This window comes from Arabidopsis lyrata (genome assembly GCF_000004255.2).
Source record: "Arabidopsis lyrata subsp. lyrata unplaced genomic scaffold ARALYscaffold_4, whole genome shotgun sequence".
NCBI classification, from domain to species: Eukaryota; Viridiplantae; Streptophyta; class Magnoliopsida; order Brassicales; family Brassicaceae; genus Arabidopsis; species Arabidopsis lyrata.
Window position 1 is genome coordinate 18317985 of NW_003302552.1, and position 23937 is coordinate 18341921.

The 23937-nt window shown below is 37.5% G+C and overlaps 7 protein-coding genes across 9 annotated transcripts; 4 read left to right on the top strand and 3 right to left on the bottom strand.

The window, feature by feature from the left end:
* The first annotated feature begins 140 nt into the window (after positions 1-140).
* LOC9315778 (protein RETICULATA, chloroplastic) lies at positions 141-2589 on the top strand. 2 transcript variants are annotated; one of them, XM_002879665.2, is made up of 8 exons: positions 141-329; positions 569-1144; positions 1235-1333; positions 1454-1674; positions 1776-1845; positions 1927-2006; positions 2099-2163; positions 2255-2589. In XM_002879665.2, exons 2-8 carry the CDS (start codon positions 578-580, stop codon positions 2446-2448), a joined length of 1296 nt encoding a protein of 431 aa, XP_002879711.1. In that variant the 5' UTR covers positions 141-329; positions 569-577; the 3' UTR covers positions 2449-2589. The 2 variants fall into 2 exon arrangements, with proteins under 2 accessions (XP_002879711.1, XP_020883475.1); XM_021027816.1 differs by having other exon boundaries at positions 176-329; positions 474-1144.
* A 315-nt stretch (positions 2590-2904) lies between these two features.
* Positions 2905-3563, top strand: LOC9315779 (non-specific lipid-transfer protein 1). The gene is made up of 2 exons (XM_002879666.2): positions 2905-3296; positions 3392-3563. Exons 1-2 carry the CDS (start codon positions 2966-2968, stop codon positions 3406-3408), a joined length of 348 nt encoding a protein of 115 aa, XP_002879712.1. The 5' UTR covers positions 2905-2965; the 3' UTR covers positions 3409-3563.
* A 6432-nt stretch (positions 3564-9995) lies between these two features.
* On the top strand, positions 9996-11446 carry LOC9315780 (protein MIZU-KUSSEI 1). The gene has a single exon (XM_021029940.1). It carries the CDS (start codon positions 10449-10451, stop codon positions 11205-11207), a length of 759 nt encoding a protein of 252 aa, XP_020885599.1. The 5' UTR covers positions 9996-10448; the 3' UTR covers positions 11208-11446.
* A 73-nt stretch (positions 11447-11519) lies between these two features.
* LOC9315781 (mitochondrial substrate carrier family protein B) lies at positions 11520-13959 on the bottom strand. Its single transcript, XM_021029939.1, has 7 exons — positions 13480-13959; positions 13027-13203; positions 12778-12927; positions 12555-12656; positions 12407-12477; positions 12219-12286; positions 11520-12093 (listed from the first exon to the last, which is right to left on the bottom strand). Exons 1-7 carry the CDS (start codon positions 13684-13686, stop codon positions 11858-11860), a joined length of 1011 nt encoding a protein of 336 aa, XP_020885598.1. The 5' UTR covers positions 13687-13959; the 3' UTR covers positions 11520-11857.
* Positions 13960-14289: 330 nt separating this feature from the next.
* LOC9317617 (protein NRT1/ PTR FAMILY 5.6) lies at positions 14290-18932 on the bottom strand. Its single transcript, XM_002881505.2, has 9 exons — positions 18835-18932; positions 18538-18611; positions 18320-18448; positions 18007-18117; positions 17353-17687; positions 16345-16516; positions 16013-16230; positions 15358-15902; positions 14290-15289 (listed from the first exon to the last, which is right to left on the bottom strand). The coding sequence occupies exons 6-9, from the start codon at positions 16487-16489 to the stop codon at positions 14449-14451; spliced, it is 1749 nt and encodes a 582-aa protein (XP_002881551.1). The 5' UTR covers positions 16490-16516; positions 17353-17687; positions 18007-18117; positions 18320-18448; positions 18538-18611; positions 18835-18932; the 3' UTR covers positions 14290-14448.
* Positions 18933-20960: 2028 nt separating this feature from the next.
* Positions 20961-21921, top strand: LOC110229304 (cell division control protein 48 homolog C; the record flags this gene model as incomplete). The annotated part of the gene is given in 2 exon segments (XM_021029087.1): positions 20961-21528; positions 21531-21921. Coding segments are annotated over 2 exon segments (870 nt in total), but the record flags the coding sequence as incomplete, so codon positions are not given.
* A 73-nt stretch (positions 21922-21994) lies between these two features.
* On the bottom strand, positions 21995-23761 carry LOC9315782. Of its 2 annotated transcripts, XR_002332733.1 has the most exons (3): positions 22930-23761; positions 22499-22595; positions 21995-22209 (listed from the first exon to the last, which is right to left on the bottom strand). XR_002332733.1 is itself a non-coding variant. In XM_021029143.1 (2 exons), the coding sequence occupies exon 1, from the start codon at positions 23707-23709 to the stop codon at positions 22930-22932; it is 780 nt and encodes a 259-aa protein (XP_020884802.1). In that variant the 5' UTR covers positions 23710-23761; the 3' UTR covers positions 21995-22209. The 2 variants fall into 2 exon arrangements, 1 of the variants encoding a protein (XP_020884802.1); XM_021029143.1 differs by lacking the exon at positions 22499-22595.
* Positions 23762-23937: the final 176 nt, after the last annotated feature.

Genomic DNA, 23937 nt, shown 5'->3' on the forward strand with positions numbered 1-23937 from the left:
TATTCTTAGTTTTTGTTGGAGTACTTTTTTTTTTTTTGCCAAGAATCATTTTTATCTCGTACTTTAAGTCTTTAACTTATGTATTGTACTTTATTCGCATCTCATAATCAGAGGAACAAAACTATGCAATAAGGACAAAACCTAAAGGGTTTCAGTTTGCCACACGTATGCAGATGTTACAACACGTGCGAGGGACTGAAGAGAAATATATACAGTGAAACCGAAGAAAATAAGCGCCAGCGGCCCTAATCACTCTTGCAGTCACCACTGTCTCCGTCTCTTCTTCTCCTTCGTTGGGACCATTCCTCCTCTTTCAGGACAGATTCAAGGTTAGGGTTTTCATCATCATCGGCTAAAGTTTCAATCTTTGAAATTTGCGTTATGTGTTGTTGGTCTCATTATTCTCGGGGTTTGTGTAGTTTTCTCAAGTTTATTCCTTTTGATACATTAATGGGTTTTTGTTGTATTTGCAGAAGCTTTTTGTGGAAGAAGCTTCTTATAGCTTGTTCATCATTATTGGATTTGATTTGAAGAGTGTTTTTATTTGTCGACTTTGCTCTGTTTACAGAAGAGGAAAATGGCCGGATGTGCAATGAATTTTCAGTTCTCGAGTGTTGTGAAAGTGAGAAACGAGATCTCTTCTTTAAGGATTTGTAATCGAGACTTTGTGTTTAGAGATTTGGCCAAGGCTATGAAAGTGCCTGTTTTGCGGATTAGAGGTGCTTCAGGTAGGCAAAGGTCGAGGCTTTTGATGGTTAATATGTCTCAATCTCCTGTTGAGCCGCAATCTGGTGTATCAGTTACCGAGCAATCGAAAGGGGAAGGTGATGATAGTATCTTAGGGAAAGACAATGTTAGAAACTTGGGAACTGATCAGCTTGAGAATTTGGATCATGATGGTAATGTAGGGGATGGCTTTAATGGTAGTGATGGTAATGGGGGTGGTGGAGGAGGTGGAAATGGAGGAGAAGGTGATGGGGAAGGCGAAGACTACGAAGAAAAAGAGTTTGGACCGATTTTGAAATTTGAAGAGGTCATGAAGGAGACTGAAGCTAGAGGAGCTACTCTTCCATCTGATATGTTGGAAGCTGCTAAGACTTATGGGATCCGCAAAGTGCTTCTCCTTAGGTACTTGGATTTGCAGGTATGTACATGTTTCATTACTTTTATTAGTTTTCTTCTGGAAATAATAGTGTTAGAGAAGAGTTTTGATTTTCGATTTCTTCGGATTTAGAGCTCAGCTGGGCTGCTTGGGTTTGCTATAAGATCATGGGCTATGCTTCGAAACAGAATGTTGGCTGATCCATCTTTCCTCTTCAAAATAGGGGCTGAGGTAAGGCACTCCTGCCATATTTTTCATTTAGAATATAGTTTCTTCTTGTACATTCACATTGGATATGCAACACCATGCTTGCATTGAAGGAATAATGAGCATTTGATATACTAATTTCAGATAGTCATTGATTCTTGTTGTGCCACTGTTGCTGAAGTCCAAAAGAGAGGGAAGGATTTCTGGGCGGAGTTTGAGTTGTATGTTGCTGATCTTTTGGTTGGAACTGTGGTTAACATTGCTCTTGTCGGTATGTTGGCGCCTTATGTCCGTTTTGGTCAACCATCCGCATCACCTGGCTTCTTAGGACGCATGGTTTTTGCTTATAATGCGCTTCCTAGCAGGTAAAATTCCCTCAAGAAGATTACTCAATTCTCATATAGTACTTACATCTCTCATTTTGTGTAACTCGGTTAATAAACTTTGGGATGTTGATCTTATGCAGCGTGTTTGAAGCTGAAAGGCCAGGATGTAGATTTTCTGCTCAACAGAGACTTGCTACATACTTCTACAAGGTAATTGAATTTCAGTCTCTGTGTCTCAATTGATCTGTAACTTTTGCTGTTGCTGATCAATATTTGTTCACAATTTATCAGGGTATTATGTATGGTGCAGTTGGATTTGGATGTGGCATCGTAGGTCAAGGCATCGCTAATCTTATCATGACTGCGAAACGGTAACACACCTCTTTCTGGTAGCTAAAATCAAAAGAGTCATTTAGTTCTTGGATTTGTCTTACATTTTTCTTTTGACACTCTCTTATCTCAGAAACATAAATAAATCAGAAGAGAACATCCCGGTACCACCGCTAATCAAGAGTGCAGCTCTCTGGGGTATATATACATACATATACTAGCTTTCTCTACCTTATTTACTTTCAATGTACTAAATCTTAATCTCCATAACAATGGTAATTAATTGCAGGTGTATTCTTGAGTGTTTCTTCGAATACTCGTTATCAAATCATCAATGGTCTAGAGAGAGTGGTCGAAGCATCACCTTTCGCCAAGAAATTGCCTCCGGCGGCTATGGCCTTCACCGTGGGTGTACGGTTGGCTAATAACATCTACGGTGGAATGCAGTTTGTGGATTGGGCAAGATTGAGCGGCTGTCAGTGAGAACAACCACAACTCTTCTTTGTGTGTCTTATTTGATGAAACCATATAATGTTGTAGCCTACTCATTTCGATCTGTTTTACTACATTTCCGTTGTTACTATAATATCCAATAATAAGAAATTTCAGCTCGAATTTTGAATCCTTTTAGTGTCAAATTTGAGGCAATGAAAACCAAGTAAGTGATCTAAAACGAAGATGATAGACAGTGAAATGTTTATTCAGAGAGTGCAAAAAGTTGTTGAAACCTTGTTTTATGTTTTCTGAGAGATAAGTAAAGAGAGAAACAAAGATAAACACGCAAGAAATCAAACGACTAGACACGAAACAGATGGTGAAATCTAAATCAAAGTAAGCAAAAACCAAATGATTATAGAATGGGAAAAAAATAAAAAAACATCCAATTTAAGGGTACACGTCACCAAAACACAACCACCCCACTAAAACACCTTACTACTATATAAGAATCATCAGAGCACTAATTTAGACACTCATCAAAACAAGAAGAATAAGAAGAAGCATGAAGTGTTGTAGGTTTGTTGTAGTGGCTTTGATGAGTCTTCTCATCACATTGGCTTCCGTTGAGGCAGCCGGTGAGTGTGGTCGAATGCCAATTAATCAAGCCGCGGCTAGCCTAAGCCCGTGTTTGCCTGCTACAAAGAACCCGAGGGGTAAGGTTCCACCGGTTTGTTGTGCCAAAGTGGGTGCTCTCATTAGAACCAATCCTCGCTGTCTTTGTGCTGTCATGCTCTCTCCTTTAGCCAAGAAAGCTGGAATCAATCCTGGTATCGCAATCGGTGTTCCCAAACGCTGTAACATCCGCAACCGCCCTGCTGGCAAGCGATGTGGACGTATGGATTCGATTCTTGTAAATATCATGAGCTTAATATTACATGAACTTGTTATGACTTCACTAACTTTTTAATGTCTAATGTTTTTTTTGCAGGCTACATTGTTCCATGAATCTACATGGCTTTACAGGTTATGTGGATTAAACTGCGGTTTGGATCCAAATGATGAGAGGAGTTCTTAAGATTAAAATAAATGTTTTCACTTACCTTTGTAGAGGAGATATGTGAACTATAGATATCCTTTAATAATCTATAACCTGTTGTGAACTGTGTCTTTCATTAATAGAAAAAAGGATATATATACAAGGATAATAGCAGGATACAGAGAATAAGGTAAAACCCTAATGGGCTGTGGGCCGGTTATGGAGTCCATCCATATGGTTTATAACACTCCCCCTTGGAAGACATAACCGTGCCCGATACTAAACCGGGATCTCTATAATGCGCTGGGGAATGTTGCCTCATTAAAACCTTACCAGGAAAACCCAGTGGGACAAAACCATGGTGAAGGAAAAAGAGTACAACACGCATTACTCCCCCTGATTTGAGCATCACTGTAGATCCTTAAGTCCGTGCATCCCGATCTGATGAATGAGCTTCCGGAACGTTGAAGTCGGCAATGATTTGGTGAATAGGTCGGCTGAATTCTCACTTGACCGGATCTGTTGAACTTTGACCTGACCGTCCTTCTGTAATTCATGAGTGAATAAGAGTTTTGGCAAAATGTGCTTCGTCCGGTCTCTCTTAATGTAGCCATCCTTGAGTTGAGCAATACAGGCTGTGTTGTCTTCAAATATGATGGTCTTTGATGTAGTAGTAGCTGCGCCTTAAGGAAGGCTGCCTACGTACCCGTGGAAGGGATCAAGCCACACGTAGTTCCTATTCATTGACCATGCCATAATTTGATCTTATGAATAACCTGCATCAGCAAATCAAACTAAACCAAAGCAAACTGGACCTTCTTTGGTTAGATCAGTATAGAATAAACCCAAGTAAACAACGCAGGAAGAATAAACTTTAAAATTTAACCAAACCTTCCTTTAAACCTTTCCAGTGCCTTTGGGTTGATCATGAACTAAATTTAGACAGGAGACTCACGGCAAAACAAATGTTTGGTCTAGTGTGTCTAGCCAAATTCATTAGAACTCCTATGGCACTGAGGTATGGCATTTCCGGACTGAATGGATCACTATCCAATTTGAGGCTTCTCACCACCATTGGGCCTGGTCAATGGGCGGGCCTGGTCCTTATTAAATCTCCTTGAGTACTCTTTCAGTGTATGCCATTTGATGCACAAGGATTCCATTATTCACGTACTCAGGTTGTAATCCCAAACAGAACTTAATTATTGCCTAGGTCTTTCATTTGAGATTCTTTCTTTAGATATACTCAACTGTTTGGGCGATTATCCAGAGGTTTAAATCATTCATATACACTGCTATGATTACAAATCCTTTGTTTGCAAACTTCTTGATAAAAATACATGGACTGATCGGATCGTTTTTATAGCCTTCTCTGATGAGATATTCGCTTAACCGGTTATACCACATACGTCCGCTTTGTTTCAATCCATATAAGGATTTGTCCAGCCTTATGCAGTGCTGTTCTCGAAAATCTTTCTTATCTTTGAGCTCAATACCCTCTGGTAATCTCATATATTATCCAGTGGACTTATATAAATATGCAGGCATTACATCCATTAGCCGCAAATCTTTCTCTTTTATATAGCCAGACTTAACAAAAATTTAAATGTCTTAGCATCCACCACAGGGGAGTATATCTCCTCTAATTCTGGTCTTTGTGTGAATCCTTGTGCGACAAGCCGTGTCTGATATATCACGCTTTCACTATGTTTATTTCACATAATCACAAAGACTCATTTGTCCCACTGGCTTTACATTGAATGGTGTTCTTCGTATTGGACCAAACACATTCTTCTTCTTAATGATTATTAGCTCCACGTTTTATGGTCTTGTACCATTTTAATCAATCAGGTCTTTGAGTGCACTCTAGTATAGACGTGGGCTCCTGATCCTCATTCATTTCAGTTGCTATCTTGTACGCAAATATTTTATCATTGATGTCGACATCTTTTCGGTTCCATTGTATTCTAGACATGATATAGTTTATAGAGATCTCTTTACACCTTCAGGACCTTGAGGTTTGGCGTCCCAAACCTCATTGATTGGTACCTTAGGGTTATGTCTATTAGCCGGCCATGTCTATGGTTTCTTGAACCTTCTCGGTTTCCCTTGCACCTTTCTTTGATTTCCGAGGGTTCTTGTCTTTGGAACCTTTTGGGTCTACCACATTTCTTACGTGTTGTAGCCTCTGTAGCAACTTGATTGTGTTCCTTGTAAACATCAATACGTACTGGTGCATTACAAGCTGGTATGTACGATTTTGTTACTCTCTTTGGGTCATTATAGGAATCTTGGCAACTGTTTTAGCTAGCTTTTGCAGATATATAGTCTTTTGGATCTCTGATGGAGTCCGAGGATCTTGCCATGTGAAGGATGTTTGATTCCATGTAAGTTCTTTGACCAGCTTGTTAGTCTCTCCACCCAGTGTTGGGAAAACGGATTCATTGAGATGACAATCCTTGAATCTGGCCTTTGGCTCGAGATACTTAATGATGGTGGGAGAATCATTGTTAACGTATATTCCCATCCCCTTTTGAGGTCCCATCATTTGCTCTCTGTGGTGGTGCAATGGGTACATAGACTGAACACCCAAATGTCTTAAGATGGGAAACGTCTGGCTCATGACCCGTTAGCAATTGGGATGGGGAATATCTATGCTCACTAGAATGGCCTGATGCGTATAAGCTCTTGTTGCATGTAATATTGTGTGTCCCCAAGTATGGACATGTGCCACGGGGTATACTACTCTCCCCCTCATGGACATACTGTAGCCATAAAACGCTTGAGACATAATTTACCAGCATTATCTAGACATATAGTCTTAAGTATGTGGGCTCACAGACTTATGGCATTATCTAGACATATAGTCTTAAGTATGTGGGCTCACAGACTTATGGTCTGGGCCAGCAATCTAGCAAACACCAAGTTTCTAGTTGCTTTGACTGGTGATGACCTTAGTATGGGTTTCCCTTGTGTACATGCTGCACACGTGAGGTCCTTAAGGAGTGTGCCCTTTTGATTTTAATATCAGCTTTACGCATCATGTTAGAACCAGGCTGGCCAAGCCGGTCATGCCACTAGTGAATTTCTCAGTAAATCCTTTTGTTTACTGTATTAGCCTCTATCATATTGACCTTGGCATAGTAAAGGTCTATGACGCGGGTATAGTCTCTAAGACCTTCTCATGGTCTTGGGTGCTCTTAGTAATATATGGGAATCCTTTGTTCCCTTCACCCTTGGTTTCAATGTGGAAACCATTCAAACACTTTTCTTTGAAACTCAACAAGGCCCCTTTGAGCTGGGTGAATATGAAGCATCTGAGGATGCGTGCCCTTGGGAATATGGGCCTGCCATGGGCCTGCCCTTAGCCTTCACTAAATTTAGCTATACCCGCAATTTGGCTAATCAACCATGTCTTTGGATATTTCGTTGGCATTCCGAAGTCTCATAGTCATCTATCTCATGGTCGAAATCTTCTTCACCATTGTGATGAAATGAGCTTCTAGATTCTTTTCAAACTCTCTTGATAGAGATCAATGAGATGCTTAGGAGTCATGCACGTCTTAGTCCAATGGTTTCCCCATTCCTCATCAGTGGCAAACAAGTTTATTTGAGTGTTGTGGTTTGGGTATACCACGGCCTCTAACTCGATTACGACCAAAGTCGGGTCGGCGGCCTTAACCATATGAATGGTTTCCTTGATCATATAAATTATAATTGCCATGATACTTATCTTTTTGGACGTGGTTAGACTCTTTAGTCTCTTTATGCTCTTTAGGCTCTTCAGCCCAATGGGCTTCTGATAATGGGGTAGGACCAGGAGGTCTCATTTCACTATTCATAACTCATTGTTTTGCTCAGCAAGTAGCAAAACAAGAGTTTAGACTTGCATCGGGCTTTTGGGTAATAGCACCGTTTTTTTTTTTTTTTTTTCAACTCTGTCCTGAGGTCCAGAGGATTCTTAATAGTGAGGTACTGATTTTGAGACTCTCATTGAGGTGATGGCGTATGTTAGTAATCGCCTTATATCTTTCTCTTCTGGTGATATTGTTTCCTTCCATAATAGATTCACCAAGCTCTTTTTCCTTTAGGACAATCTCGGTGTCCAAAGCCCATTGTAAATAATTGTCACCAGAGGCATTGAGTGCCGTGTATTCATAATAGTTGATTTCTGATATCTATAATATATAGAGTTAAATGAGAACTCATGTAATCGGTTAGACCAAGTCATGCGGTATTTAAGACCGAGTCATGCTTGTCTTCAGCAAGTGTTTTCTAAACAATCATGTTATATATATATGGATGAAATCAACCCTAGAAGATTGATCTAGTATACAACAACCAAACAATCGGATCATACTAGATTAGGATATTAGGATTTCGCGGTTAAGTTTTAGGGTTTTAGCATCCGCGATTTATAGTACTAGGGTTTTTGCTAGGATTTCGGTTTTATGTATGGAACTTTCTATTTATGGAAACTTTCCTTATATGGAACTTTTCTTTTATGGAAAATTTCTATTTCTCATCTAGAAAGAAATCCTAAACAATTATGTACTTTAGGGTTTTGGAATATTTCCTTATGAAGGCGTTTCCTATTTTGGTAACTTTCCATTTTGGGAAACTTGCTATTTTAGGGAACCTTTTATTTTGGGAAACTTGCTATTTTACGAAACTTTCTATTTCTGTAAACTTTCTTTATATGGAAACTTTCTATTTATGGAGATTTTCTATTTATGAAAACTTTCTATTTCTGGAAACTTTCCTTATATGGAACTTTCTATTTATGGAGATTTTCTATTTATGGAAACTTTCCTTATATGGGAAACTTGATCTTAAACCGTGACTTAGGGTTTATTAAAACCGGTTTAATCGAGGATTTAGGGTTTCGGTTTTCTTTTGGATTATACCAAACATAAGTCCGGTTTTAGGTCTATAATCAAACCGCAACTTGCAGTTAGGGTATCGCATTTTAAAATCGCGATTAGGATTAAACCGGTTAATCAAACCGGTTAATCAAACCGGTTATGTTCTGGTTAAGGTTTCGATTAAGGTTTCGGTTAAAAACGGAAATAGCGGTTTGGTTTTCACGATTAAAATCGCGATTAGGGTTTATATTTATGGAGGTTTTATGGTATGAGAGAACAATCAAGCAAACCGGTTTAACCGCGTATATGATGAATAATAACTTTAATATGCTAAATTTATGATTATCAATCAATTTATAACTCAATCGTAGCGTGTGACTATAATTACTCTTTCACAGATTATTATAAACAATTTTAATACGTAAGTAATAGCGATTGACTTACGACTCTTAATGGCAAATTAGCAATGATCAATACTCAAATATAATTAGATGAAATACTATATATAATATTTGGTCTTAGAACAGTTAAGCATAATTCAATTATGAATCAAATTTATAGCAATAACGTGATGAATTAAATAATAATTGAAATATGTTAAACGTAGAGTATCAATCAATCTACGACTCCGACATATCAAACGTGCAAAGTAATATTGTTTTCTTATGAGAATTAATTAATACAACATGACTATAATAACTAGGAAGATCAATAACATAGACTTAGGTGCTTTTAATAATAAAATAATATATTATATGAACAGATCTAATGCAATGATAAACAACGATCGAAAGCATGGATCAGTTTTGTATCTTAATTAATTAAGCATGACAATATTGACTACATGAATCAAACGTAGACTTAGATGCTTTTAGTAGTAAAATATATTATATGAGACTATGAACATAATAATATTCAAACAATCTTATGCAACGATTAAATAAACAAAACATGAACCAAACAAACAATCATGCAATAACAATCATGCAAGAACGATCTGTTTAGAAAGTATGAGTGGATCGTTTTATATATTAAACTTGAGGTTACTTACCTCGACGTGAAAGATGAGATCGGAAACGGACGAAAACGGCGAAGGCTTTTGTTTGCTCGGCGGCTAGGGCTCGTCAAGTTTAGGGTTAGGGTTTTTTTTTTTTTTTTTTTTTTTTTTTTTTTTTTTTTTTTCGAGCTTATGTGCTGATAACGTGTTGTGAACTGTGTCTTTCATTAATAGAAAAAAGGATATATATACAAGGATAATAGCAGGATACAGAGAATAAGGTAAAACCCTAATGGGCTGTGGGCCGGTTATGGAGTCCATCCATATGGTTTATAACATAACCTACTTATTGGACTCATATCGTGAATACTAGTACTATTTGTTCCTTAATGTCGTTTAACACATTTCATACAAATTAATTTTCTTAAAACATATAGTCTCTATCTACTGTACCACACTAATTAAATGGTGATGATTTTTTTTTTGGGACAAATTTTAAATGGTGATGATTTAAATTCAAAATTTATTAGTTTTAACTTTGAAATATCGGGTAAAGTAGAACTTTAGTTTCAAAAAATTATTGGAAATATAAACGATATTTTTCTTTAAAAAAAAATACTGTAACTTTAAAACGACAGTTTAATGAAAGAAGGTGTATATATATATATATATCTATTGTCTTTTTTCAAAGTGAAACACAAATATTATTGACCAATTTCTTGAAATCTCTGCAAAACATAACTCTTTTTCTCTTTTCACTTGAAAACGTTAAGCAGTAAATGTGATGCAGAAAACCGTACGAGTAAAATCAAACAACAAAACAAAATTAAAGACATTCAAATATTAAATGTACCAATTAAGTTTCCGATTCACCGGTGAACATTTCACCATCGCTATAGAATCTTTTTCAGAAAAACACAAAGAATCCAAGATTCACTTTCCACGTGTCTCGTCATTAAAATTCCACGTGTAAAATACAGTCAAACCCAGTCAAAGCCCACAACGGATATTCTCTTGTTCTCCCGCCTTTCTTTATAAAAAAAAAAAGCAAAAACAAGAAACAGAGAGATTTGAGATTTTCTCTGCAAACTCTCAGAAAAATCCATTTCACCTTTGAGAGAGAGAGAGAGAAAGAGAATAAAGAAGGATGACGAAAATTGACTCTCTCCGTCGATTTCTTCTTCCATGTATCACACCTCCGACGAACTCAACCACCGTATCTTTCCCCGGAGCAACAACATCCACCGGAGCTTCCAAGAAACGTCTCAGTACTTCCCTAAGAGACGATATCGACGTTCAAGATTCAGCTTCTTCCTCCGCCTCTTCCTCCGAGGCTACTTCCGCCGCCGCTGACTATAACCTATCCGCCGTCACGGTGCCGCAGAGACCGTCGAAGACGATGGTGATTGGTACGATATTCGGTAGAAGAAAGGGACACGTGTGGTTCTGTGTTCAACACGACCGTCTCTCTGTTAAACCAATCCTTCTCCTCGAGCTTTCAATAGCTACTAGCCAGTTAGTTCACGAGATGGGTTCGGGTCTTGTTCGTGTGGCTTTAGAATGCCCGACCCGACCCGAATTGAAGTCGTGTTTGCTAAGATCCGTACCCGTTTGGACGATGTTCTGTAACGGAAGAAAGCTAGGTTTTGCTGTACGGAGAAGTGCTAATGAAGAAACGAGGTTGATGTTGAAGAGATTGGAGTCTATGACGGTTGGTGCGGGTGTGTTGCCATCTGGATCCGGGTTGGGTGGGTCGGGTGAATCGGATACTGATGAGGTTATGTATATGAGGGCGAATTATGAGCATGTTGTTGGTAGCTCTGACTCGGAGTCGTTTCATCTCATTAACCCGGATGCTAACTCGGCTCAAGAACTCAGTATCTTCTTGCTCAGGACCTCTAGCTGAATTGGCCTTTTGGGGTAACTTATGAATACTTTTCATCAAGTTCAGAGATTGTGAAGTCAGATGAGAAAAATTGAGATTTTTTCAGGTAGAAATTCAGGTTTTAGTTTAAAGATCTTTCTTTTCGAAAAGAGTCTAGGAGTTTGCAAGTTCTTGATGAGATATTTCTTTGTGGGTCGTTGGTTCTTGATCTTTGTAAAACATTTTTTTGTTAGAAAGATTGATGATTTTTTTTCAAGATATTCTTGAGTGTAATCTTTTTTTGAGGTAACAAAAATGTTCTCATTCCAAGACTCTTGTGTTGAAATCTCATCATTGTGACAAGTACAAAAACACAGGATGATCAAGCAAACAAAAACTTACATAAGCATCATGAGTGTAGGAAGAACAGAGAAACAACAAGACAAAAATGTTATTCTCAGTCTCAGAAGATATGCTCACGTGGAACAGTGTTAAATATGATGCCTATGAATGTTTTTACCACCCAAGAGCAACTAACCTATACACTGGATATTTTCTCTATTTTTCTTCACGGCAGTAAGAAAAGTAAAATTTACTACCAGAGTGTTTGAAAAGATGAAAATAAACATGTTCCTTTCTTCTACTAACTCTATAAGCAGCTAAAATTCCTCTAAGTATATAAGTGGGAGTTGTCAATTGGGGAGAGAGGTTAAGAGTCTCCTCAAAGCCTCGTATGTCATGAAAACGATGCCAACCCCAGGAACCACTTTGTAATATTCAGGCAATATTCCTCTGTATAACCCTCTGATGCCTTCTGACTTGAATATGTGTTTGAATGTTCCAAAGAGTCCCGTGTTATATACTCGCGCTCTTCCACCAGCTCCTTCCACTTGCATTCTTCTTCTCACAAGATCCAATGGGTATGTAGCTACAAATTTACGGGAATCAAAAAGTTTGTCATCTGATGCATATAATAAGAAGCAGCTATGTATGTCTCTAGGAACAAAGCTCGAAACTACAACAACGCAGAGAAGGTCAAGTCGAATAGCAAACCTGTTGAAGAAACAGCTCCAGCTAGACCTCCAGAAACAAGAGTAACAACCAAATTCGAATCATTTGGCCTGAAGAAGTTCAAAGAAAATAGTAAGATATGTATGATGACTTAACATCTGAAGAGACATATATATTCAATAGGCGAGTGCAAAAGTAACAGAAAAATCCCAATTATAGATGACTTTTACCTATGAGAATGCCAAAATGATTTCATAGACTCATAAGCAGCGAAATTGATAGCAAGACTTGGCCCAACACCCTACATCACAATGTACCAAGAAGTTAACAATCAACACAGTTTGCATAAGAGAACATGGGAAAGCAAACAAAGCATACCAACAATGTAGCACCAAGTCCTTTATATAGACCCAAAAGTCCCTCTTCTCTGCATATGGTACGGAAAGTATGCTCAATACCCTGGTAATACATTGCATTTCTCTGGGAAGGATCAAATATAATGCAATGCAAGACAAGAAAAGACAAAGAAACACTGGTTAGATCAAGGGAATAATAAAGCTTTCAAACATCATATTCAAGAAGAAAATAGGAAATCAATTACCTGTGCAGCAAGACGAGTCCTGACAAGATCGAGGGGATAGGTAGCTGTAGCAGCTGTAATTCCAGCCAAGCCACCACTAACAAAGTGCACAATCGGGTTGCCACTCGTATTTCCTATAAAACTCTGTACGACTGGATTTGAATTGAAAAACTGCAAAATAAAAGAGCATTGTGGGGCTGAGTGACAACAGATCATAAACGGCGGTTACACACGACACAAATTAGAAAAAAAGACTAGAATGCAACTCACTTGATTGTACTTTTCATATGCATAGAAGTTTACTGCAGTATAAGGAATCCGGTGTACTACAGTAACCAAATTTCCTTTCCAAAAGGCTCTATATCCTTCCTCGTTGATAATACGGGAAGCTTCATGCCATAAGCTTGGACGGCTTAACACTGCACCTTCTGATTGCATACCTTGCAACTGAAAGAGACAACAACCTTCTTAACAAAAACAATAGAGAACAAGAAGCTACAAGCCAACCTCACGCATTATTGTAAATAAAGGCTCAAACTTTGCTACTGGGTCAAAATGTGTGACTTCATGAGCTCACTAAATGTTCTCAAAACCCTCATATCAATTCCTAATCTAAAACCCCCAAAACCCTCTCTTATCACTAACCAAAACCAAGCAGAAAGCGCAAAAAGACCAAATTTTTACAAGCTCAACGAAAAGGGAAGCTCAAATCTCGAACCAGACCTGAAACAAGATGGTGAGGCGAGCAAGAGGAGCGGTACAGGTCTTGCTAAAAGCGCCGGCAATACCTCCAGCTAGGAGATTCTGTAAGGTGCCTAGCTTCGCCTGCGGCTTAATCTGAGGCACGACGCTACTATGAACAGTGGTTGCAGTGTTAAGAGCATTCTGAGCTCCATCCACCGCAACACCGACTCTAGCGTCAACATTCATATCTCTCTATCACTGTTTCTATGAGTAACCCGTTTCTGGGTTGGCGAATTCGGAATCGAAGGTCACATCAATTGAAGGAAATTGAATTACGATGGGGATCGGAGACATCGACATGGGAGAGAGAGGGAAAGGTGAACTCTTTGAGAAACCCTAAATCTTGCTTGGAGAAGGAGAAGGGTATTTTGGTAAAACAGCTCAGATACTGAGATACGCGGAATATGCGTAACTGTTTCTCAAGTTGTCTTTTTTTTTTTTCCAATGCTTTTCTTTTTTTAATATGACAATTTTGTTCCGACAAATTTCTAATTGAAAATATAAATGGTAAAGTATCAAAATTGAAGAAAAATAATTTCGGCCGTCGGAAAACTGTTTATGAAAATGGATTATCCGATTTAATCTATATAATAGTATTGTTTTTTATATTTAATCTAAATTTTGTTTAGAATAGTTTAGACTTCAAATGGTGATATCGGATCGGTAGATATCACATATCAAGTACATCGGAAATCACAAGTGCAATTCGAATGGGACGAATGGAAACGATGCGAAACGAAAAGAAGAAAAGTTGAATAGTTACTAATAAGTGTCGTGAGAATACAAAAATTGATCAAAATCTATTGGTTCATTTTCATATCATAATTTAAATCTTCAACTTAAATTTATCTATTAACCAAAGAAAAAATCTATTGGTTCATGTTTTTTTTTGTTATTGTTTTAAAGTAAACTTAACGACATATACTTTGCATTGCATGTCTTGTTTATTTAGGCGACGGACATGGACGAATCAGCAGAGCCTTGGCTTGGCTGCACACTTTTGAAAGGACATCTCTTTGCCACAATCACAAATACACATATATTGGCAGAGATAACACCAGCAAGAAACCAGTAGAATCGGTCCAAGCGGCTACTGTTCAGGTCCTTTCCGAACCAACTCTTCCCCGAGAAATCCTCCGCGAGAGTATCAATAGCTGTGATCAGGAGATTGTTAAGGAAGCTAGCCACGCCTATCACGCTTAGGTAAAGCGCTATACCTAAGCTTCTCATGGAGTCAGGTACTTGGTGGTAAAAGTACTCTTGGAGTCCAACGAGTGTAAAAGCGTCCGCAAAGCCAATGACCATGAATTGAGGAGCTAGCCATGTCACACTCATAGGTTTGTTGTTGTTGTTGGTACTGTCCAATCGTTGTTTCTCAACTAGAGCTGCAATGATCATGGTGATGAGGGAGAATACCATACCTATCCCGATTCTTTGGAGAATGTTGATGCCTCTTTGATTCTGTGTGATGCTTCTTAGTATGGGAACGAGGATTTTCTCATAGAGAGTGAGTGAGATTATCAATGTGAGGGCGGTGAGTGTAAACATGGCAGCTGGAGGAAGTTTGAAGCCAGCGATGTGTCTGTCCATAGTCATTGCTTGTTTGATGAAGAAGGTCGAACCTTGTGTTGCACAGATGCCAAAGGCCAACGTGGAGAGCCATATGGGAATCACGTTGATGATCAGCTTTGTTTCCTCGACTTTTGTCAATGTTACGAGTCTCCATGGACTGTGTTTCTCGAGGGCCAGAGGACTGCTGTCTTCAATAATTGCGGCCTTGTCAAGAAATCTGCAAGGAAACAGATTAGGATGCTTGAAATTAACAAATGCAAGATTTTTGAGTTTGGTTCTACTCACTTAAGATGCTGTGTGTGACAGAGAAGCCGGCCACTAGTAAACTCTGCTTTGGAAACTTCATGAAGCAGAGAAGGATCAGAAGGGTAAGGTAGATTTCTTTTGGCAATGGCCGCAACAAAGACTTGCAAGATTGGAGTCAAAGGACTACCCGAAGGAGTCCGATAACGATAGAATGGTTTTCCAATGAGGAAGATGACAAGTGATATAGCCATGACTACAGTGAGTATGATGCCAGCAACACCCCAACCAACCCGGTCTTCGATATAGACAACAGCAGTCACGGCCGTTAGAATACCAGCACATAGACTAACGTTCCACCAGTTAAAAAAAGACATCTTCATCTTTCTTTCTTCAATATGATCATCATCGAATTGGTCAGCACCAAAGCTCTCAAGGGAAGGTTTATGACCTCCAGTCCCTATGGAGATCAAGTAAATGGCAATGAAGAAGGCTATTTCGTGTGCTTTCCTAGGTTCATTGCACACATCTTCATGACAAGGTTTCAAGCCTGGTATAAACCAGGACATTGTTAAAAGGACCAAACCCTGTTTTAGAAAGAAACAAGAGAGAACCATCAAGACAAAGTTTAACATTGTTTATGGAATCTTTTTAAAAAAATGGATTAGGGTATATCAGATGTATGAACATATACTACCATAAGATAAATGGTGGTTGCAACCAAGACAGTGGAGTAACGACCGAGATAAGCATCGGCTATAAAGCCTCCAAGAAGAGGCATCAAAGTAGTGACACCCGACCAGTAGTTCACATTTCTTATAGCCATCTTGAGATCTTGGTGGAGAATTGTTGTTAGGTAGACAACCAAGTTTGTCGCTAACCCGAAGTAACTCAATCTCTCGCTGAACTCGATTGCTGCGCAGAGAAGATGAAACAAAAGACTTCACAAAGATTTATATTTTGGGCTATTATAGCATACTTTCAATTATGTGGTATAAAGTTTCAGCATATACAATCAAAGTTCTGTACCTATGATAAAGAGTGCAGCCTTCCAAGCGCCAGTTCGAGCCCGAAGAGGAACACGTCCTCTGCTATCGAGAGAAGAATCAAGAACCCATTTCTGTTGATCATCGCACGAATCTTGAAACTCTGCACCAATCTTCTTATGCTCCATCTGTTCAACTTTTATTGACAAAATACACTACACGAGAGAGTTGGTTTTTAAGGAGTATGTGTGTATGTGTGAGAAGAAGAAAACTTGGTCCTCTATATATATAGGCCTAAAGCTCACTGTATTGACTCATCATTTTCTACAGTGTTTTCTCACATTGCCTTATTTTCAGCCTCAAGCAGTTTTCATTTTCTAATTTTCTTTATTTTTTTTCACATTCACGTTGAGAATGATGAGTAACACAACGGCCGTATTCACAAAGATGAAAAATATAGGTAATATAGAAGATCACATAAAGTGCAAGAACTCGTAAGTATAAAAGAGAAGTAACAGAGAGATGTCAAGACAGAACAAAGCTCCCAGTGCGATTGTTTGTCCAACAACTTTTTTTTTTTTTTTTTTTTTTTTTTTTTTTTTTGTGCAAACGTTTGTCCAACAACTTAGTCTATGAAAACTTATGTTAAACTTCATATTTTCATCAAATCCAAACCCAAAGTGAATCTCCAAATCAAAATCTTATCTTGAACTTGTCCTTCAACAAACTTTACAGGATGGTTATTAGAGCATGTATATGGGTGATATTCATATAGTATCATTAGGAATTTTTTAGTATTATTTATAATGTTTGTTTATAGTTTGAGATTTTTTATGATACTCCTACTAAATATGTTTGCATTGGTGAGATCAATTTCAGTATCATAAAAAAAAAAATGCAAAAAAAAATTAATATATTAAAACATAATATTACAAAAGGTAATATTACAATAAAAAGAAACGTAGAATATACTTAAACAAAATAAAACATAAAATTCAAAAAAACATATAAAACATGATGATAAAAAAATTAGTCGCTTGTAGTCAATTACCTTGGCCCCATTTTTGCCAAATATGTTCAATCAAATCTTCTTTCAATTGTCGATGTGTTTGTTCATGACGTATTTGAGAAGAATTGTAATGAAAAATATGAGAAGAGGAAGAATCGTTTCGAATGGATTTCAATATGAGAAGACAAAGACATATATATATAAGAGAATTGTACCAATAATACATTATCGACAATACATTGTGCTACTAAAACAAAACAAGTGGTTTCTGACCAATACATTGCACCAATAAGACAAAGACCATAGAAAGTAAAAACAAGTGGCTTCTCACCACAAAAACATTGCCGACCATATGCCATGTGCTCATCTTCACTTTCCTGCAAATATCAAGTGTTCAGTTTCAGTTTCAGTTTCGACACAAAGAACTCTATATTGCTTTGTTTGAATAAAAAAAGATGATATACTAAAGATTTGAAATCCAAAAGAAGCTTATGGAATCAATAACTTTATTTGCCTAGTACATATGCAAACCTGATACCAGAGTCAATTCAATTTTATAACCACTTTCATTGTTTATTGTCATATTGTGAGTAATCTGGTGCTCATTGGGTGGTCTCAACACTACAAGAATCTCATGTGAAAGACATGTACTACGGAAAGAGTGTGAAAAGCACTGAGATTAAATTATGGACTTACCTCCTTAAGAATTATTAGTGAAGCACATTCCGGGAAACTACTAGCCACACTGAGCCATGCACAAGAATGATGAGGACGTCCTTCTGGTCCAAACATTGTATTTCTGAAAACCTTTGATAAAAATCAAATGTCAGATTATGCATAAGATGATATGGGAAAATAGAGTACAGTGAACAACAACAGGAAGTATATAGTTGTGAGGTTTTGATGATAGAAATATAACAGGAAGTATACAAATTATGCATAAGATGACAAGAAACAATATGCACTTATATATTCGGTCCTGAGCAAAAACAATAGACACATATATTACCTGCTCACGAACATCATCACTCTGAGAAGCCAACAGTTAACAAAAATCGGAACAGCACCATGTTCAATGACCACCTTTGTATTCTCTTAAGTCCCAGAAGCAAGGTTTGTATGCCCAAGCAGCCTCAAACTGAACCCACATGCAAAGTATTTGAAGTATCAGACGATAATTCTAGCAAATGAAAGTTATATAACAGATACATAAAGGATCCACCAAACCTGAAGCTGTGGATAATCCACAAACCGAGGCACAACACCAGCTTGAATCACCTCTTCAATCGGAGGACTACGCTCTGCCAGAGTTCAAAAACCACAGATTCATTTCAAGAAATTCCCAAATCGAAAGCAAACGTAAAAACCTAAATAAAAATCGATCTAATTAGCTCCAAATCAAAGAACAAAACACAAACCCTACACTTGTGAAATCAAATTTCCAGAAACCCTAATCAAATCAAATTTCCAGAAACCCTAATCACAAACCAAGAGAAGGAAACGAAATCTACACAAACTCTATACCTAGATTTACACAGAAGGAAACGAAATCAGAAATCGGCAAATCGCCGTGAGAGAGGAGAGAAAAAATTGAATCTTTGGATAAATGATTTTTTTTTTTTCTCCGCTGTCGGCAAAAGATTTTTTCGCGACCAATCACGACCTGACACGTCACATGATACCCAGTATCATGAGTTTCACTGGGCTGATACGGATCAGACCCATAAAACATGTTTGGTCCATTTAAAAATAATAAATGGGCTTCTGATACTCTTAAAAATTCTCCTATGTACATGGTCTTATATTCTTTTCACTTTTTCAAGACAAGAACAACAAAGAAAAATTCTCTTGCTACATTCTATTACAAGATTAATCCTCCTAGGTAACCACCTAAATCTTATCCTTTTCTGACAGAACGAAATGAGGAATATATGAAATCAACTAATAACTACACACTCAATTTACTTTTATTATTTTGGAATCAAAACTCTCAATATTCTGCATCTTGTCACAACCATCTTTCTAAGACAATATTACCTTGTTTGTTTAACCCTTAATCCCAACTCCACCTACTCCACTAGGATCTAAGATGCTTAAATTGTTATTACAATCTTTCTCCAATAGCATTTAAACAATTAATTGTTATTACTAAGAGTCAACCCCTATCTTGTATCAAATGGGACTTTATGGCAATGGCCTATGGCTGAGGTAAGTAGATAAACCTTGTCCCATAGTGCTAACCACTATTAACTGAATCATCTACAAGCAATACCAACATAAACAAATAGTGGAAAGAGAGATAGAATCTTCTAGTAAGTAGACTTGGCGCAGTTTAGCAAGTATGACTATGTAAATGGTGGGCATCCGCATCTTAAAGAAAATCAATTTTGAATATTGACACATGAAAAAACCTCATTGTCCAATGAATGATCTTTTTTTCACCACCTTAACCAAAATAAATTTGATTTGCCTGAAAGTAGGTCCTCCACTTCAGTGAGATTACTTTTAAGAAAGAAAAAAACAACAACTAAAATTGGCATAGAGTCCTCCTTTTATGAAAGAACTCACAGAATAATATAAAGCACATGTACCACCTGGTTGATTTCGCTCTCTCTTTTTGTTTTCTTCTTTTTTTTAAATGACACTTTGAGAAGTAAAGAGCTCAAACTACGAAAGCTAGAATGACTAACTTCACACGTTTTTCATGGCAACAAGATAAATTAGACAAAGTGCTTGATTTAAGATTTGATTGAAAATACTAACCTCCACTACTAAGCATTCTTCTATTTCACGTGCTTTGCTCCACATAGAAAGTTGTTAATACAGTCTCCCATTGTTATGCACTGCTAAACACAGTAGAAGTGGGTCATAGATATGCCAACACATATGGCTGTAAATCACATGAAGCACCATGCAATGGTTGATGAGTCAGAAGATGTTACCATCAATATCCAAAGATGACAAAATTGAATTAACGTCGGTAATTAAAATGGCTAACCAATCAGAGCAAATCCAATGGTCTTAAAAGTTGAACAATCACCAGAGTACCTCCAGGAATAGTGACATAAATTTATCTTGACGTGGAGTACAATCATCTAATAATTGATTTAGCGATAACGTACCACACAAAGAAGTGGCTAGAAAGTGAATTGTAGAGATCATGCCATTATCAAGTGCAAACTTTTTGACATCCAATAGACTTGAGCCATTTCATTATCATATAGATTTCCTCCATTTAGTATATTGAGTGATCACCAATATTGCTGATTTAAGGATAGCCGAATAAAATTAGTCACAAGCTTGCTTTTGTCATTTTTCATTCTATACTTCATAACAATTCATATACATGAACATTAACAAATAAACTGTTCTTCTGGTATGCTATCACAATAATCTCATTCGTCTTATCATATTGTCATCAGAAAACAAAAACTTCAGTATTGACAGGATCACTCTGACAATAAAATGTTCACAAACTCTTTTCAACTTCTAAACGCAGACACAAACACAAACATATTGGCAAGAATTTGACGCAATTGGAACACCACACTCCCATCACAAGACACAGCCAAAAGTTATTGAACCATAACTTGTGTGCTTTACATAATGGTTATGGTCAAAGGCCACAATGATATCGAAGGCCCAAGTGAGTTATTAGGGTTTCATTTTTCCTTATCATTCTCCTGACTTCCACGGAAGAAAAAAAGTTGTCTGCCCCACTTCAAGTTGAGTTAGGGTTTCAGCTGCTACACCTCCCCCATTTTGTATTAAGAACACACCTTCCCCTGTTTCCCAGGAACCCTAATCTGAAAAACTTTGAGATGGGGAAAAGAGGAAGTAGCAGCGGGAGCACGAAACTTGTTATAGAATCAAGGTATAAGGGATTAACTGTGGAGGAGATTGTTGATGATCTCCGTTCCAAGAACCGTGAATACGTTAGGTTGAGACGTTAGACACTCATGATCAAAGTCAAACAAATCATAAACTCATTGAGTGAAGAAGAAGAGGAAAGTGAAGGAAATAGGAAGAAACAGAGGAGAGATGATTGAGAACAGAGGAATTCGGATTTATGTATATCATCATCATCACCTTCTTCTGCTTCGTCATCCGGAAATGTATTAACATCGGAAGATAACATGCAGTTTGATATCACCAATGATGGTTTACGTGTTTCTTACTCTAATAAATCCAAGACGCCTTTTCGCGCGGAGACAATGAAGATGAAGGTATTTCTAGTGAAGAGGGAAGTAAGAATTGTGATGTAGAGGTAAAAGGACCAGCCTTTAAGGACTTGGGTGGGTTAAAACATGTTTTGGATGAGCTCATGTTTGATGTGAAATTCCCTCTTTTGTGTACTGACATAGTACAAGCTATTGCTTTGAAACCAATTTCTGGGTTATTACTTTATGGTCCACCGGGTTGTGGCAAGCCCACACTGGCTTATGCCATCGCCAATGAAAATGGTGTACCCTTTTATATGATTTCTGCTTCTGAATTGGTTTTTCTGGTGTTTCAGGTATGACCTCTTATCTTTCTTTCATTTTTGTTTTTAATGTCTTGGTTGGTTTCATATTAAATTGGCCTTTCCTTGTTCTAGGTGGATCATAGGAGAATATCAGGGAACTCTTCTCTAAAGCCTATAGAACTGCACCTTCGATTATATTTGTCCATGAGATCTGAAATCAATGCCTCTTTCTTTTTATAACTCTTTTGACAATTACAAAAGATAATTCTTTTCTCATACACTCTTCTTTATATGCTATACTTTTCTGCAGCAAATAAGGGAATACGATCGAATTTTCGCTGAGCTTGAAGACTCCAATTGAAAGAGACATTTTGACTTGAGTTATCTCTTTACAACACAAATCCTGTTTGCTTTAGTGTCGTTTTGTTATCTTTCTGTATTTCCGAGGACAAAGAAAGGGAATGTATTGGATTAGGTATTTTGGAAGGAAACCCATTATTAAAAAAAAAAAAAAAAAAAAAAATCCCATGCTTAATTATCTTTAATCCATTTAGCAATACATATTTCTAACCAAAATATACCACCTCAGACAATATATTCACAATTCCTTACCATGTGAAAGCAAGTATTAAAGAGCAATGAGAGAGGAGAGAACAGAAATGCACTAGACATCTTGACGAAACATAAGGTAAAGAGACATTCACTGATGTGAACAATGTATACCTCACATGAGTATAATCAAGAGTCAAGACTTGCCCTCTGCGATATGATACACTAGAACAGAAGAATGCCTGTAACTTATAGAAAACTTTGAATTGTCCTGTAATATCATGTTCCATCATCTTTTAACCTCATGTGTAGCAATAAAATGATTACTACACCATGTAAAACCACAACTATCTATAGGCTGATTCAAGATACACATATTGCAGAGTCATAACTATTTATAGACATTGATTCAAGATACAAATATTGCACACTCATAAGTATCTATAGACAATGCTTATTATACCAATCATTGATCCCTCGCCCAAAACCTATACTTGAACACAGAGATCTGTTTCCCTAAAACTGAAGACTTTGAATAAGCACAATCAAACTATTACAGTTTATGTTCAGAGACATGATTGATCAACAAAGTGAAGAACTCATACCTAAGATCCAATTTCGTATCTCCCATCATTCTGCAAAGTCATTTCATACACCTGAGAAGATTTTCCATTTCTCAATCTCCCACCATTAACACGATTCTCAATCCTCCTCTTACCTCCTTCTTCACCTCTCTCTATCCCCCTGATACCAACTCTCTTTCTCACCCTACGACCACGTAGCTTCTTCCCAATTTCTTCATCTTTCACCTCACTCTCTTTACCATCAGAATCACCATCATCAACAGAGGTTGATGATAATCTACCATAAGGTTTGACACTATGAACAACACCTTTAGGAAAAAACCTAGCAGAAGGCAAATCATCAACACTCTCAAACAATTGAGGACCATCTCTATCAGTCCATAGATCAAATCCACCAGGTTTCTGAAACCGATCCGCGAGTACCTTAACTTGTTCATCAGCACAAACTGAGAATAGATTCGGTGGTTTCTGAATCGGTTCCCATGGTCGTTCAAGCTCAGCCACCGCCGCTTTTAGCTCTGCGCGTTTTCTCATCTCGTAGATCTGACGTTCTCTGCATAACCTAGCTTTGAGAAGCTGTTTCTGTTTCTTCGCTTGCATCCTTTTCCATTGCCATTTTGATACACCGCCGGGGAATGTTCTTGGACCGCCGCCCATACGGATAACTGTTGATTTTCGTGGCTGTGGAGAAGGTTTGAGAGATAGGAGAGAGAGCTTTGAGTGGAGAGAATTGAGGTCCGGTGAGAAGAACGATGTTGATTTGAAGCAGGAGAGGTTAAATCCGATCATCGTCGCAGCCATTGGAGCTGAGGAAGTCGAGCAAATTATTTTATCTGTTCCAGATTTTTTTTTTTTTTTTTTTAATGTTTTTGTAAAATAAAATTATTGATTTTACAATTTTTTGGGCTGACTTTTTCCTTTCAGTCAACACAGAGATTGAAAAAATAATCATAGAAATTGGAAAATGGAAAAGAATATATACTTTTCATATCGGATACAATTTTTGGGTTTTTTCAACAAATATGTGAA

Bases quoted from the DNA above. Each gene is read 5' to 3' on its own strand.
- LOC9315781 (XM_021029939.1), bottom strand. From the start codon at position 13,686: ATGAATGTTGACGCTAGAGTCGGTGTTGCGGTGGATGGAGCTCAGAAT. The intron at 13,204-13,479 runs GTCTGGTTCGAG...TGTCTCTTTCAG, and splicing joins GCCTCACCATCTTGTTTCAG to TTGCAAGGTATGCAATCAGA. The intron at 12,287-12,406 runs GTAAAAGTCATC...GAACTTCTTCAG, and splicing joins TCATTTTGGCATTCTCATAG to GCCAAATGATTCGAATTTGG.
- LOC9315782 (XM_021029143.1), bottom strand. From the start codon at position 23,709: ATGGCTGCGACGATGATCGGATTTAACCTCTCCTGCTTCAAATCAACA.
- LOC9315779 (XM_002879666.2), top strand. From the start codon at position 2,966: ATGAAGTGTTGTAGGTTTGTTGTAGTGGCTTTGATGAGTCTTCTCATC.
- LOC9315780 (XM_021029940.1), top strand. From the start codon at position 10,449: ATGACGAAAATTGACTCTCTCCGTCGATTTCTTCTTCCATGTATCACA.
- LOC9315778 (XM_002879665.2), top strand. From the start codon at position 578: ATGGCCGGATGTGCAATGAATTTTCAGTTCTCGAGTGTTGTGAAAGTG. The intron at 1,334-1,453 runs GTAAGGCACTCC...TACTAATTTCAG, and splicing joins TCTTCAAAATAGGGGCTGAG to ATAGTCATTGATTCTTGTTG. The intron at 2,164-2,254 runs GTATATATACAT...AATTAATTGCAG, and splicing joins CAAGAGTGCAGCTCTCTGGG to GTGTATTCTTGAGTGTTTCT.
- LOC9317617 (XM_002881505.2), bottom strand. From the start codon at position 16,489: ATGGAGCATAAGAAGATTGGTGCAGAGTTTCAAGATTCGTGCGATGAT. The intron at 15,903-16,012 runs GTAGTATATGTT...TTTCTAAAACAG, and splicing joins CAACCACCATTTATCTTATG to GGTTTGGTCCTTTTAACAAT. The intron at 15,290-15,357 runs GTGAGTAGAACC...GTTTCCTTGCAG, and splicing joins TGTCACACACAGCATCTTAA to ATTTCTTGACAAGGCCGCAA.